The 14,872-nt window shown below is 43.7% G+C and overlaps 1 protein-coding gene across 2 annotated transcripts in view; it reads right to left on the reverse strand.

Annotated features, from left to right (window-relative positions):
• AGPAT3 (1-acylglycerol-3-phosphate O-acyltransferase 3) overlaps positions 1 to 14,872 on the reverse strand; it is a 95,770-nt gene that overhangs the window by 15,388 nt on the left and 65,510 nt on the right. For both annotated transcript variants that reach the window (XM_054165864.1, XM_054165863.1), the window contains one exon: positions 393 to 619. In XM_054165864.1, coding sequence (XP_054021839.1) covers positions 393 to 570 — 178 coding nt within the window. In that variant the 5' untranslated portion in view covers positions 571 to 619. The remainder of the gene's footprint in view (positions 1 to 392; positions 620 to 14,872) is intronic.

The following is a 14,872-nucleotide window of genomic DNA, read 5'->3' on the forward strand; positions in this document are numbered from 1 at the left end:
ATGCTCAAGACCTGTAGCAGACTCTGAATTCCCCCTTCGCTATCACTTAGCACAGGCTCTGATGCTGGATGAAGGTGGTACTGAGACAGAACCAGCAACTCCTATCAGTAAAGATAGGGTTGGGGGTGGGGTGAAGCTTTATTTCCCACTTATTGGAATAGCAGTGACAGTATGTATCAGACCCGTGACGTTCTGTATGTTTTGCCAGTATTTCAGAAAAGATGGCTGCTTTGAACTGCTCTGGCAGAGTCTACATCTACCTTACCATTTCTGTCTCGCATTTGTGTGTATATACATGTGTAGGCAGTATTTTTTTCTTTAGTTAACAAAAAGACAATAGAATCATGCCCCTTGACACCCCCAGCCCTCACATCCCCTTTAAGCATACTCACGGCTCCAGAGTGAATAGGCAAGGCGACAGTTTACTCGGCGATAAAACTGCTTGTTTATGGGCCAAAGGACTAGTGTGCATAGTTGAATGAAGTTAATGATCAGTCCACTCACAACAAAGACAAACCCAATGAGGAGGTGAACTATGAACTGGGTCTTCAGAAAGGCAATGAAGCCCATGATAACCACTCAGAAGCGTGTGCAAGGGCCGTCACTCAGAATAACTGTCCTGAAAGAGAAAGAAAAGGATCAAATGGAAATTGGATTTACAAACCCTGAGGGTAAGCAAAGCAAGACCAGTGAAACAGTCCATGCAACTTCAGCAATGGGAGCCCAACACTCTACTCTCCAAGCCTGCCTCATTCAATTCTTCAAACAATGATGGTACATATCACTTTCAAAAATAGGAAGGAAGCATTACTTACACTTCACAACCCACTAAGTTTGCTGAAAACTCTCTCACCTCTCCACAAATGAAGATCACGTAATTGGACTTAATGCTGGAACACACAGCCCTGAACTCGCAGCAAAGCAGTCAAGCCCCAGCTGGTAAACAAGCTGCACTGTGACTGCTGTACCTTCAGGGGTTGCTGCTCCTGGATGGCAACAGGAGTCTCAGCCCCCTGCACCCGATAAATGGCATACCAAGCCAAGCTGCGTAAACCAACTGACGCTTTCCTGGCCTGCCCTCTAAGCCACTGCTCCATACACACTTCTCCCTAAAGACCACTGAGCAAGGGCTGCCAGGGGCTACAAAGACACTGTTACATGTTTGCTTTGACTAGAAAAGTAGAGCAATTCATCCAGGGAACAAGCTCCTCGTCCTGCTCTTTCGTGATGAAAGAGCAGGGCTAGTCACACAGAACGTGGCCACACTAAGGCATAGAAATGAAAATTAGGTATTCCCACAGCCAAAATCCATGCTGGAGCAAACGTAGTAACTTCTCACTTTGCCAAGCCACAGTTCCATGATCAAATACACCAGCTAGTGTGGGGAGGAGGGGGGTGGGAGGGAGTAAAAGTATAGAAAAACCTTAGGCTATGTAGCAGTACAAACTCGATCTGGAAAGGAATTTGGTGCAGAATCTTGAGTCCGCCAAATCAGCCAGGGTACTTAACTCTGAGCACGCTGCATATTTATACCCAGTGCAGTGATCAGGGCAATGTCCAAACAGCAAAGTCATAGTTGCTTAAACAGACAAGTCAGATCCAACACAAATCCTGCCAGTACAAAGTTAACCCAATAAAGTGTATTTACCAAGCCACTACATTGAGTTTATTCAAAACCCTGCATAATCTGGCACAGCTCTTTTTGACCCACTGTGTACTAGAAAGCCTACAACTAAGCCAATGAGGTTTATCAAACTACAGCCTTCATATGCCATCCAAAAAAAATAAAAGCATGACTGATTTTCTGCCACAGTCAGAGCTTGCTGACAGTATTTATGTTCAGCTTTCACAAGTGTTGCAAATGACCAGACCAACCAGCAGACAGTAACAAATACTTTGAACAAGTCAAGCATGCAAAGGTGAAGCAGAAGGTCCCAATCCCTGAAAATGAAATATCTGCCAGCTGTGAGGAACCAAACCAGTTGCATTTGCCACCTGCATACAATATGTTGCTATTTCTAGAAGTCAATAGCAACTTCACTTGTGAAAGTTTGTTTTCTACCATCTCTTCCACAGACCAGGTACTGCTTTTTGAAGGGACAGAATGTTTAGCTTTTGCATGATTAATAAACTACCCATTTCAGAAGCACACGGGGGGGGGGGGGGAGCCAGTACTGTGCCTATCACAGAAAGCAAAGGAAGTGAATTAGTTGATATTGCTCATAATGAATAATCTAAACTCTCCTGATCTCGTCTTGTAAAAACAGAAGAAACATTTCTTCCATTAATAAATTACAGAACAGCTGTTAGAAATCAGAGATTTTTGTTTAAAAAGAAACAAGTGGAGTCTTCCTTCCTCTCCCCTGCCCAAAGGGATGCACTCCACTAGTGTTCATACTACTGTGTGGGAGGCAGCCATGATATTCAGTGTTTGACTCCCCAAACACTGCAATACGCTCATTTATCTTTTCCACTGGCATGTTCTTCAAGTCACTGCATTAATTACTACCAAACATTAAAGACCATGTTCTTCACTTCCAAGATCAGAGTCACTCTTTTCATCTGGTTTCTCTCAAAAAAACAGTTCAAACAAACCAGGAGACTGTTGTTTCCCTCCCTGCACACCTGCTACCCCCAACTGTTTACTGAATCCCTACTTGCCTTCTGTACAGCCAAGCAGTTCTGCTGATGACAGTATCAATCATAGTCATTAGACCTGCACTTACTGCCTTTCAGTGCACAGCTTGGACCCTTTCAGGCAAGGGCCCAAAGCACATACAAACATCATGAGGAAAAACAGAAATGTAAATACTCGACCTCAAAATGGTTAGGTTCCACTTTCACAGCCTCTGCGCTTTGAGAAAACTGGGACACTCTGGTATGTGTCCCTGACATTAAAGACCCAAAAGGACAGATAACCTTTTTACCACAGAAAGCTGTGGAGGGACATTGCAGCATGTTGCTTCTCCAGCTTCAGTACATGTGGAAAACTCTTGCTCCGCTGTCCCGCCTGGCATGCTGGGCACCATCTCACTCTGGTGTGACTCCAAAGCTGTGTGGCCTCGTGTGCCTGCACCAGACCTCACTGCACCCCTGTGCATTTGTGGCCTTCAAGACTTACCAGTATTGCTGCAGGGTGAAGAGGACAGCTGCCAAAGCACATCTGGCTCTTATCTGGCACCTTTTGAGGACAGCATTTGCTCAGTTGTTCCATAAACTACAGCTGGTGTACTTGTATTTCTTAAAATGGACAGGGAGCAACAAAACACCCCAGGCTGGTCTTGTTACCTGATCCTTGCAGTTTCGCTGCTCAGTATAGAACTTGCCAATGTCCCTTCTGTCAATCCATCACTTAATTGTATTTGACTTCTAAGATAACTAGAAGTTAATCTTAACCCAGGAATTCTTTACTTCTCTGCATTCTTGCTAACACAAGACAGCTAGGCAATTCAGGGACTGGCCCACAGGCGGGGGGCGGAGGGCGGGTAGAGGGGGAGTGGTCAGCAGCGCTTGAATCCCAGGGTAAGACTGGGAGAAGAGAGAGAAATCACTTGTGGGAAGGAGGAGAAGCAACACTTCTGCATTTGACACATGTACTAAGATCAGCTAAGTGACATGTGGGAAGTAAACATCTGCCCTAGCTTATGACTGCAAGTCTCAGCATTTGTAATGTTTTCTTTCTTCCAGTACAGCCACACTGTGCATACTCAAAAACTTGCTGGGAAAAATCTTTTCTCCCCGCCTCCTCTTTCTCTTTTGTCTCTTCTTTTCCTAAAACTCCTTTAGCTTCAAAACAGTCACCTTTTGCCACAAAACCTCCACTTCTTCCTGTACAGCCACACTGAGAGCTGTGGGCAACTTCAGTACTCTCCCTTCTTTCACATCCTTGCCAAGTGTCTGCTTTTCAGAGTCATGCTGCAGGACAGCACGAGTGAGAAGCGCAGCTCAGACCAAAGAGCACACTTCCATTGCCTTTTAGTGCCCTACCTCACAGTGCTGTTTGACTTTATCATAACTCTATAACTTTATCACATGCTCTCGATAGTATTCATCTTTGTCTTCTCTGATGAGAAAGTTCTTAAATGCTTTACATGCTGCTGGGATCCCTCCCTTCCGTATATGCCTCTCAAATACAGAATAAGGAGGCAAATACCCTGCAGAATTCTTGGGTACGGAGTTGCTCCACATTTGCTGGGATTCTCTGGTATCTATAGATCCTGTGTGCCTCTCAGTAGAAGGAACAGTGTTAGTTCTTCCCACAATGTATTTGAAGAAGCCTTTTCTGTTGTTTGACCTCCCTTGCAAGGTTGAGTTCTAATGGGGCCTTAGCGTTACTAGCTGCCTCCCTACATCCTCTGACAACAGCTACTGAAGTTGAAAAATCATTAGAAGGGAGAAGAGCAGAAACAGAATGATTGCATCAGCCTCCTTTTATTAAGGAATCAGGTTCAAAAGAACCACAGATGCACAACATGCGCTAAGCACATTACAGCCATTTCACAAAGCATAGTCATTTATGAACTCAGAATTAAAGATTTAGCCATTCACTGTCCTAGAATATAATATTTCCAGTTTGAAATCCAGGTTTTAATTAATTTAATGCTGTTGTGTCTGTACAGTTCCTCTGAAGTTCACGAGGTTTGCATTAATACGAGCATGAAATTAAGAAATGGTTCACTGATGCTAATATTCCAAGCCAGTGGGGATTAATGCATTTGGCAACAACAAAACCTGCAGCAGCCCGTACTTGTACCTCCAGCCTTTTGCCTTCAGTTTTCCTGAGCATGCTGTTGTCATTTTCCAGCAGCTTCTGCTCTACCACACCGTATTTACCTTCACTTATGAGTGAAGATTTCACTTACAGAAATCTTTTGCTCTGATTGTGTTGCCCCTATACCCTGAATTCTAGTATTTTTACCTACCCCGTAACATTTTTCCTAGTTGAGGAACTGAATGGAATCCTTACAACACAGAAATTCTACCTTTTTACCACCATATTTTAAAACACTGTATTTTTCAGATTGAGCCTTGTAAGCCTCCCTGATGTCTGAATAATTTGGCAAGCCCTGTTGACAAAGGCAGGCTAACACCATCCCAAGTCAGATGCAGAACAAAAAGGCATCTTTTTGGGGCCAGGTCTCATAAAATTTTCTCCCCATTTTTCAGAATTCTACAAACAGGGTTGATCAAAAAAACACAAGGAAAACATAAAACTTAATTTCTTTGTGGTTGTTTTATTCTAAGTGAGAACTATCTGTTTCATGAGCTGCTTCACGTGTATAAGAAGACAGGTACAAACAGCAACAAGCAGGAGTTCCTCTTTCAGTATACTTTCCACCCTTCAGACTTCTCTGACTCAGGTTTTTCTTCAGACTCAGGCTACTTGTTTTTAAAAGCAGCTCTGAATATTACCAGCATAAACATCTTTTCCCACACCTCTCCTTTTGCGATCAGAAAACTCAAGAATGCTAACCACCTACCCCAGAGCCAAAGCAGAGATGTGAGGCAAAGCTTTCAGTGTCAGTCTGTACCTTTTTGGTTGATAAATAAAACTCCAGGTCCCAGTGTGGTCATTCTAACATCCCTCAGAAGGACTACGTTGCCATAGGGGCAGTCAACTGTTTTCCTGGACATTTCTGTGACAGACCACACACATGAAAATAATACATTGATCACCTAGAGCTACGTTCAATGTTTAGAAGTAATTACCTCAGTTACCTCTAAGTGATAATTGTTTCTTGCAGAACATAAAATATCTTTCTAACTAAAAGACAACAGTCCAGTGGCTCTCCAGCTTTAAAAAACTTAATTATACATTCACAGCAAATCACAGAATCCCCACAGAATTGTTTCAGTGGGGAAAAAAAGTTTAGGATCATCAAGTCCAACCATCAACCTAAGACCACCACGGATATTAAACCTTGTTCAAGTGTGTGGACGTGGCACTTCAGGACATCTCCAGGGATGACGACCCCACCACCTCCCTGGGCAGGCTGGTCTAATGCCTGACTACTTTTTCAGAAGAGAGATTTTTCTTAACATCTAACTTAAACTTCCCTTGGCACAATTTCAGGCCATTTCCTCTCATCCAATGGTTAGTTACTTGGAAGAAGAGATTGACCCCCACCTCACTACAATTTTCTTTCAGGTAGTTGCAGAGAGAAATGAGGTCTTTAAATTAATCTTTTAAAGTTCCTGGGCTACTTTCTCATTTTATCAGGCACATTCAGGGAGAAACCTTGGTCCCATTAAGTTAAATGGCAAAATTAATGTCTAGATGGAAGTCAGAATTTCACCTCCCCCTCCCCACCCCCCCCCCCCAGCCTTGTATCCCTCTACAGACATAGAAAACCAGGCTCTATCTTAAAACAAAACCATTACAAAAGACGTTACTGTGCAGGCTATCTCAGATAGAATAGAATAGACCAGGTTGAAAGAGACCTTCAAGATCATCGTGTCCAACCTATCAACTAATCCAACCCACCTAATCAACTAAACCATGCAGCCAAGCACCCTATCAAGTCTCCTCCTGAACATCTCCAATGATGGTGACTCCACCACCTCCCTGGGCAGCACATTCCAATGGGCAATCACTCTCTTTGTGTAGAACTTCTTCCTAACCTCCAGCCTAAACCTCCCTGGCGCAGCCTGAGACTGTGTCCTCTTGTTCTGGTGCTGGTTGCCTGGCAGAAGAGACCAACATCCACCTGTCTACAACCTCCCTTAAGGTAGTTGTAGAGAGCAATAAGGTCACCCCCGAGTCTCCTCTTCTCCAGGCTAAGCAACCCCAGCTCCCTCAGCCTCTCCTCACAGGGCATAGATAAAAGAAAATATTCAGGAAGAAAATAGGTAACTGATGGTCTTCTACTTCCTGTACTTTAGCACATTTCTTTCAGAGATGAAGAATTTGGGAGCCTGACACGCACAATGCAGAAGCCACACGAAACCAGCGGCCAGAGCATTTGCCCAGGGCTTTGCTCCAGACTTCAAAAAAGCAGCCCAAGACTCTGGGGCTCACTGTGCCATGGCACCACCACTGAAAGCAGTGTATACCCAAGCCCAGTGTATTTCAGAAGTACACTGTTAGAAGAACCACTGGAAACCATGGCTAAATAGGCAAGAAAATATAGCTTAGATCAAGAGCAGTGAGTCAGTACAGCTAATAAGCAAATAAAAGGAAATGAAGTAGAACAACAGTTTTGGTAAGCATTTGAACACTCTGTACTAGGGATTCTCCAGATATGCTGTAAAAAAGAAGACAACTATTCAATCACATCCTACACAGCATTATAAACCATCTGCTACAGGCCTAGCCTTCCAAACTTGAGGAAGATTATCTTATTTTTTCACACAATACAGGTCTACCTACAAACTGATTTCCCTGCACAGCCCTCAGTGAAATGCCAGGCTGATTCAGGGTTCATTAAACAATGATTTCAAGAATATTAGTGAATAGAAGAACACCTTAAGCCAGAATTAGGTCACCAAGGTGCAACATGACCTCAAAAAGAGAAAAAGAAGAAAGTTACTGAGCTGCCATTACAAAATTGGATGAGAACATACTCCTCGAAATTGTGTCACTCTCTACTTCAAAACAGCACCAGAGTTAGTCTCTAGAAAAGGTCAGGAGTAGAAGATTGTCACCACTCTCTCTCTGAAATATATTCATAATTTTGGTCTTGATCTGATGTCTGTTAAATCATAGAAACTTGCAGTGGTGTCAATAGGTTTGGCTCAGTATCTAGAGAGATTTTTTTACGAGATTAATCTATTCTCATCAAATAGAAAGCCTTTTACTTGACTCATCATCTTAATGAGATGCTAATACTTCAAGGTTAAAAAAGAGGGCAAACACAACCCCCCCCCCCCCCAACAGCTGTGCACATTGCTCTGACATTGATCATCATTTCATAGGCATACAGAATGAGAGGTCCTGAAGCAGTTATCTAGTCATCTTCTGCCATAGGTAAAGTCCAGGCACAATGTAATAGTCACTCAGAACAATTACAACCACATGAGCAGCACACAACATCAAAAGAAATAATATTCCCCATTCATGCCTCCTCCACTCTATGAATCTTTCACTTTATCATTAAAAGCCTGTAAGTTTACCAATTCAACGTCAGGGGAGAGTAGGCTACAAAATAAAACACATACACAAATCATTTCCACATACCAGTGAACTCCACTGAGGAGTGACCACAGAAGTTAGCACAGCCTACGCAGAGTGAAGGGATAAGGCATTACCCTGCTGTTGGGAGCTCTTTACGGGCTTAGAGTATCCCCTGTCACAGCAACACCCTCCCACCCTATAGAGAACTACAAGAGTTCCTCATCCTATGGACTTCAGCCATAGTGCTCCTTCCTACTTTTAGAATGTGGAGCAGCTTCCTATGGGAAGATATGGGTTGCTCTGGAAAAAAACCAAAACAAACAACAAGATGATCAGTTGTTTAATTTGTATCTTGTTGACAGAATACTGCATCAGTAAATATAGCAAAGAAAAGCATTTTAACAGCTCTATGTAACCAGATGGGAATAAACCAGCTCTTGATATGTAGATATCACTGCACTTGAGGGGCAGTTTTCCCGCTTCCCTGCCCTAAATGAAGTGTTACTGACACAGTTAAGCCTGCTTGCCAGCTGCAGAGATCACCGTGCTTATGCCTCTGCTAGAGATGAAATTGCCTTTTTCTAACTTGTTGCTACAATATTACATGCAGTATTAAAATGGCTGTTTTCCAAATTTAATTTCAACCATTTCTTTTTCTTCTACTTGGCACATAACAAAAAAATTCAATTTCAACCCAGCATACACAATCAGTTACCTCAACCTCCACTTAACCAAAATGAATCCCGACTTGCTTGGAAATCTGTTGTCTGCAAGGCAACCAACACAAAGCAGCAAAACTGCTTGAGAACTCTCTCTCACTGCAAATATCTCTAACAACAAAGAAACCAAGGGTATTTTCATAAGGATTTTGTGTTCTTAACAAGGAAACTCAAGAGATTCTGTAGCAAATTCACTGGGTTAAACCTGCCCAGGCAACTTCAGTGTCACAGATGAAGTGTCACTGAACTAGGCTGACAAAATATTTTCCTGTCGAACAGCCTCGCCATACTTGCAAGGAGGAGTGTCTGCTGAGCTTTCCAGTGAAGGAGTCCCACTACTTCAAAACCTGGTTATGCATGCATAGTAACTTGCATTATTTCAGGAAGACAAACATTGCCTTATGGTACAGTAAACTTAGTATAATTTCTAATTATAGTATGTCATTTACAACTGGTTGTAGGTGTTTCCATGCTGTCTCTCCCCTGTACGCGGGCAGGCCATTTGCCATCGTTCGGTCTGTAGTCTGGCACTTCTGCTTCAGCATAAGCAACACAAACTCAGTTTTTCCTAAAGCTATAATTACAAAACCTTAATTGCATATTGAATTTAAATTAGGAAATAATTTGCAAGTTTGCTCACTTCTCATAGATACAGGTGGGTGATGTAGGTTAAGGGAAACCAAGAGTCAATTGGTATAACTGCAAAGAAAAGCCCTCCAGAGGCTAGAGAGTCCCAGGGGGGTGGGCAGTTCATCCCAGGGTATTTTAATCTGTTATTCTATTCCATCTTCCTGTATTTCTCTATTTAAGGGACTGTACAGGCAAATAGAATACAGAATACACCAGGCTGGAAAAGACCTTTGAGATTAAGTCCAACCTATCACCCCACACCATCTAATCAACTAAATCATGGCACTAAGTGCCCCATCCAGTCTCTTTCTAAACACTTTCAGTGATGGTGACTCCACCACCTCCCTGGGCAGCCCATTCCAATGGCCAATCTCTCTTTCTGTGAAGAATTTCTTCCTAACATGCAGCCTAAACCTCCCCTGGCACAGCCTGAGACTCTGTACACTTGTTCTGTCACTCTCTGCTCCCTGGTCAGGACACACGTGCTGTTACCTCATGGTTTGTGGGGGAGATGGTTTTCTCTTGGCTGTGGCTGGCAGGGAATTTCCAGGTATGCTACAGGGCCTGTTGAAGCCTACAGCAGACCTGGGGGCAGGGGGGGAGGTCAGTTTGTCCTGCTCTTCAGCCTGCTGAGGCTGAGTGGGGTGGAAGTCTCTAGAAGGCTTTGGCCTGGTGGGCCCAGGTGTATCCCTTTTACCTCACTGCCTTTTGTATATATATCTGTAAATAGAGTTTCCATTGAAACTTCCAGTCCAATGTGGAGCATTTTTATTTTCTGCTCCCTGGAAAGGGGTAAAATATCTTTTCTGTCCTTTTGCCCTGGGCAGCTCCTGGTTCAAAACTAGGACAGTGGGTTCTGTGGGTATATATACATTCACAGAAACTTAGACTCATAGAATTGTTAGGGTTGGAAGGGACCTCAAGGATCATCTAGTTCCAACCCCCTGCCATGGGCAGGGATCCTTCACACTAGATCAGGTCGCTCAGAGCCGCATCCAGCCTGGCCTTAAACTTGAGGAAGCACTTGCAGAACTTGGCATTAATAATCTTGTCCTAAACTTAAATATAACTGTTTATAAAGATTTACCAAACAGCAAATACTTGAGTTCAACTTTCCCTTCCACCTGCTCACTATCAAAATAAAAACAAACAACAGGTGGGGTGGGAAAAAAAAAGAAAAAAGAAGAAAAGAGTTTTTCACTTCTAGTCTCCTGAACCAAAATGAAATCTCACCTGAGTAAGCCTTGCTGCAGAGGAGCTGAGCTAAACTGTAAGTTAACATGCACATTTCATTGCACCAGTTTCCCCATTAAAAGGTAACCAAGAGCTCAAGGAACCTCCTACACCCCTCTCCAGTGCTGACTGCTCTTCCTGGGGGCTGTACAGGGCGGTGTGTTTGCTTCCTTTGCAGACCACAGAATCTAACCTCTGTGCTGCAGCCGCACATAGAGATGTGAGCTCCTGGCCCATGACAAGGGGGAGCCATGCTCCTACCAGCTTGTTGGACACGGCAGGAACAGACCTGGCTCTCACATGGAGGTGGAAAAGATGAGCAAAAGTGCAATTTAAAATAACCAGGGGAAGATATCAGCCCACAGCAAGACATTTCATGGTGAAACACACGAGCTAGAACACTGTCATCTTCCGTATAATTTAAGAAATAAATAGGAACAATTATCCAGTTTTGAAAATTCCTTGTGGCTCCAGACAGACAGTTAAGCATGACTCACCCAGAAATGGCTGTCACATTCTGCCAGTCTTGCTCCTTCTCTTGGGAGCTTTCAAACCTCCCCAGCCCATACTTTTTTGCTTGGAGAGTGCTATTCTCCCCTCTTTACCACTTTATATAATACTCCTTCAAGGGCTGAGTAGGATGCAAATGCTTGCTAGTTCCCCATTCCTTCCCTCATGCTACACACCCCTCTGTTTGTTACACACACAAGTGGATTCCTAGGCCTGTGCAACATTCCTACCACGTGCCGCTGCGGATTCATGCCGTTCAATCATTGCGCAGAGCACTACAGGCATCACCTGCCCATCTGGTGGCATTCGGTTGGTACAGCAACACCAAGTTCTGAAAAATGCTGCCAAGATTTCAGCTTGCACAGGTTTGGGGAGCAAAAGCAGCCTGCAACAAGCTCTTGGACAACCTGGCACATTCCAGCAGGTCTGATAGATCCACTCCAGTTCTCCAAAGAAAAGCCAAACTTTTTCTGTCCTGCTTAACTGCTCTCTGCAGCTTCACTCCGAGGGCAACAGCAGGGTGCCCTGTCAGTTTCAAGCCTGGCAGATGACAGGCAATACTGAGATGCAATACCTGCCTAGCAGTACTGGGATGCTCTTGGTGCTAAATGTTCCCTTTTGTTTTTCCCAGCCAGGCTCAGCGGCATCCAAGAAAGGACCTCAGTGGAACCTTCAGTAAATAATTGTGCATCTCTTTATCCCTATATGCAAGGGAACAGATCCCTCTGAGAGCTAATGGCTAGATGGAGCTAACCTCATAGCACAAGAGGAGCTCACACATTGCTTCGCCACTGCACTTGCAGTGAACAAAACTGCCACCAAGCTCAAGACATCTAAGCAGTTTTGAATGCTCATTAAAGAAAAAAAAAAAAACACCACCAAAAAAAAGCCTCAAAAACCCAAACCACACACACAAAAAACCCACAAACACCCAAAAAACCCATCACCACCCAACCCAAACAACACACACTCTGCGGCAGCAGGATTAAGTGGCTGAAAACACACATGCCCAGTCCTTTGGCCAGGGCTGGAAAAATCTGGTGCTCCCATTACAGAGGACCCCAGACATCTCGACAGGAGAGCAGGAAGCATCATGCTGATCTCTGAATGGGCGGAAGGGATGACCTGTTTTTACCAGGTTTATAGCTCACCCTGTGGATACTCTGGAGTTCTTGTAGCTTTGGTGGGTTAGCGCTGCACTGACGTCTCCAAGCAATGCTCCTTGGCTACCCACAGGTATCAGTACAGTTAGGCAAAATTCTGCATAGGCATGGTTTTGAAAATAATTTTGCTTATGTACATAAAAATATTGTATCTATATAGTACCATGAATATATTAAAATAACTTAAATTATTTTATATATCTATAAAACATAGGACATACCAGCAATTTCCAGGCTAGCAGTTGTAGGGCTGATAGAATTTCATTTTAAAGCAGTAGTTATGCTAGTATTTAGAAAGATTTGGTGTACAGAAGATTAGCATCATAATCAGAGAGAGTGGAAAGTGGAAGCCAGAAGATTCCACAATTTACAGGTAATGTCAAAAGGCTGGAGTGGCCAAAATCAATTTCTTCTCAAGTCAGCTCATTATTTTTTCCATTCCACCACAGTTTACACACCTATGCAATTGCTACACAGTATCTGTGACTCCACAAACCTGTGACCACAGTTACATTTTGTCAGAAGCACAAATCTTCCCTTTCTTCCAGGCAATGTGGCAAGAATATCCAGTCTCTTCTTTCCCCACAGAAGTAATTGATGTCAGCTCTTGAGCTAAGGCATAGATTATGTGATACAGAGCAGCAAGAAAGTTAAACCGAGCATTTTATACGTGGTCTGTTCAAAAAGGACAGACAAAACTAATTCTCCCCAGTTCTTAACTGGCTTGGAACAGATTCTCATCCTACATTTAACTTCACAAATGCTAAATAAATTCTCTGACAGATCTTTGCTTTCTCCTACTTTTGTTGTCTTTGCCAGTTACTGTTACTGCTTCACAAACACCCTGAATTGAGTACACTCAATCCTCAAAGGCTAGAAAGAGCTTGGAGAGAGCAGTAAGCACAGTAACCCACCTTGCACCCAACCCAGCCCCAGACTCAGCCTTAGAAACCTGCCCTCCACTTTATGTGAAGGTAGACAAAACCAACAACAGAATTAGGTGTTGTGAGACTGAAATACTACCCAGGTTCCTAGTTTAATTAAAAATAAGCAAACCAACAACAACAAAAAACCACACCACAAGCACAACAGCAACAACATAGCCCAAACATTCAAAACTGAAACACACTCGAGTTGCTTAGAATGAAATGCCAACTGATATCAAAACTTACTATGTAGAATCACAGAATCAATAAGGTTGGATGAGACCTCAAAGATCATCAAGTCCAACCTGTCACCTAACACCTCATGACTACTAAACTGTGGCTTCAAGTGCCACGTCCAATCCCCTCTTGAACACCTCCACCACCTCCCTGGGCAGCACATTCCAATGACTAACAACTCTCTCTGTGAAGAACTTTCTCCTCACCTCCAGCCTAAACTTCCCCTGGTGCAGTTTGAGGCTGTGTCCTCTTGTTCTGGTACTTGCTACTTTCCAATAAAGTGGTTTTGGTACTGACAAGAGGGAATATGGTCTTCAGGGGAGTCACAGAATGGCTTGGGTTGGAAGGGACTTAGAGAACATCTACTCAAGTCACAGAGATGAAGGCAGAAAAGCTTAGGGCCCTGGAGCCTTGTTTTATGCCATCAAACCTCACCAAAATGCCAGTAAAAATATTCCCTACTGGTTTTCTAGGGCAGGGTTTCCCCTGGGTGAAATATCAGCTTCACCAGCTTGTGGACTTCACCTCCTGACTTATTTGGATGTCATCAAGTCAGGACAGACAGGTCCCCATGCCCACCTATCTGTTTGGACAGGAGGATGGGACATCCCTGGGAAGTGAAGCACACGGTTTTGATTTCCCTCTTGATCCAGCAGAAACTGCAGCTTACAAACATGTAATTAACCACAGGAAGAGCTGAATCTGTAAGCTGCCTCAGTGCATTCTTCTCAAGACAAGTGAAAAAAGGGCATTTTTATTATATTTAAAAGCAATGTTAAGCCACAACTTAACCATCAGGAAACCCCATTCAACATCTAGTAGCTCTATTATTTTCAGGTTGTCCCTTGGAGTAAATGCTGATAGTGACATTCTCACCTCAAATGTAGGCATTTTCAATTACTCTTGCAAAGAAAGACCTTTTACCTTATTTACCTAATTGTGGCCTTCCAGTATCTGAAGGGGGCCTACAAGAAGGCTGGGGAGGGACTTCTCAGGATCTCAGGTAGTGATAGGACTAGGGGGAATGGAATGACGCTGGAGGTGGGGAGATTCAGGCTGGACGTGAGGAGGAAGTTCTTCACCCTGAGAGTGGTGAAGCCCTGGAATGGGTTGTCCAGGGAGGTGGTTGGGGCTCCATCCCTGGAGGTGTTTAAGCCCAGGCTGGATGAGGCTCTGGCCAGCCTGATCTAGTGTGGGGTGTCCATGCCCACGGCAGGGGGCTTGGAACTAGATGATCCTTGTGGTCCCTTCCAACCCTGACTGATACTATGATACTACTTCTGTTTCAGAAGAGTTAGCAAGCGTAGGGGGACTATTTTCCTCATTTCACCTAGTTAATTC

This window comes from Dryobates pubescens, chromosome 12 (genome assembly GCF_014839835.1).
Source record: "Dryobates pubescens isolate bDryPub1 chromosome 12, bDryPub1.pri, whole genome shotgun sequence".
Classification (NCBI taxonomy): domain Eukaryota; kingdom Metazoa; phylum Chordata; class Aves; order Piciformes; family Picidae; genus Dryobates; species Dryobates pubescens.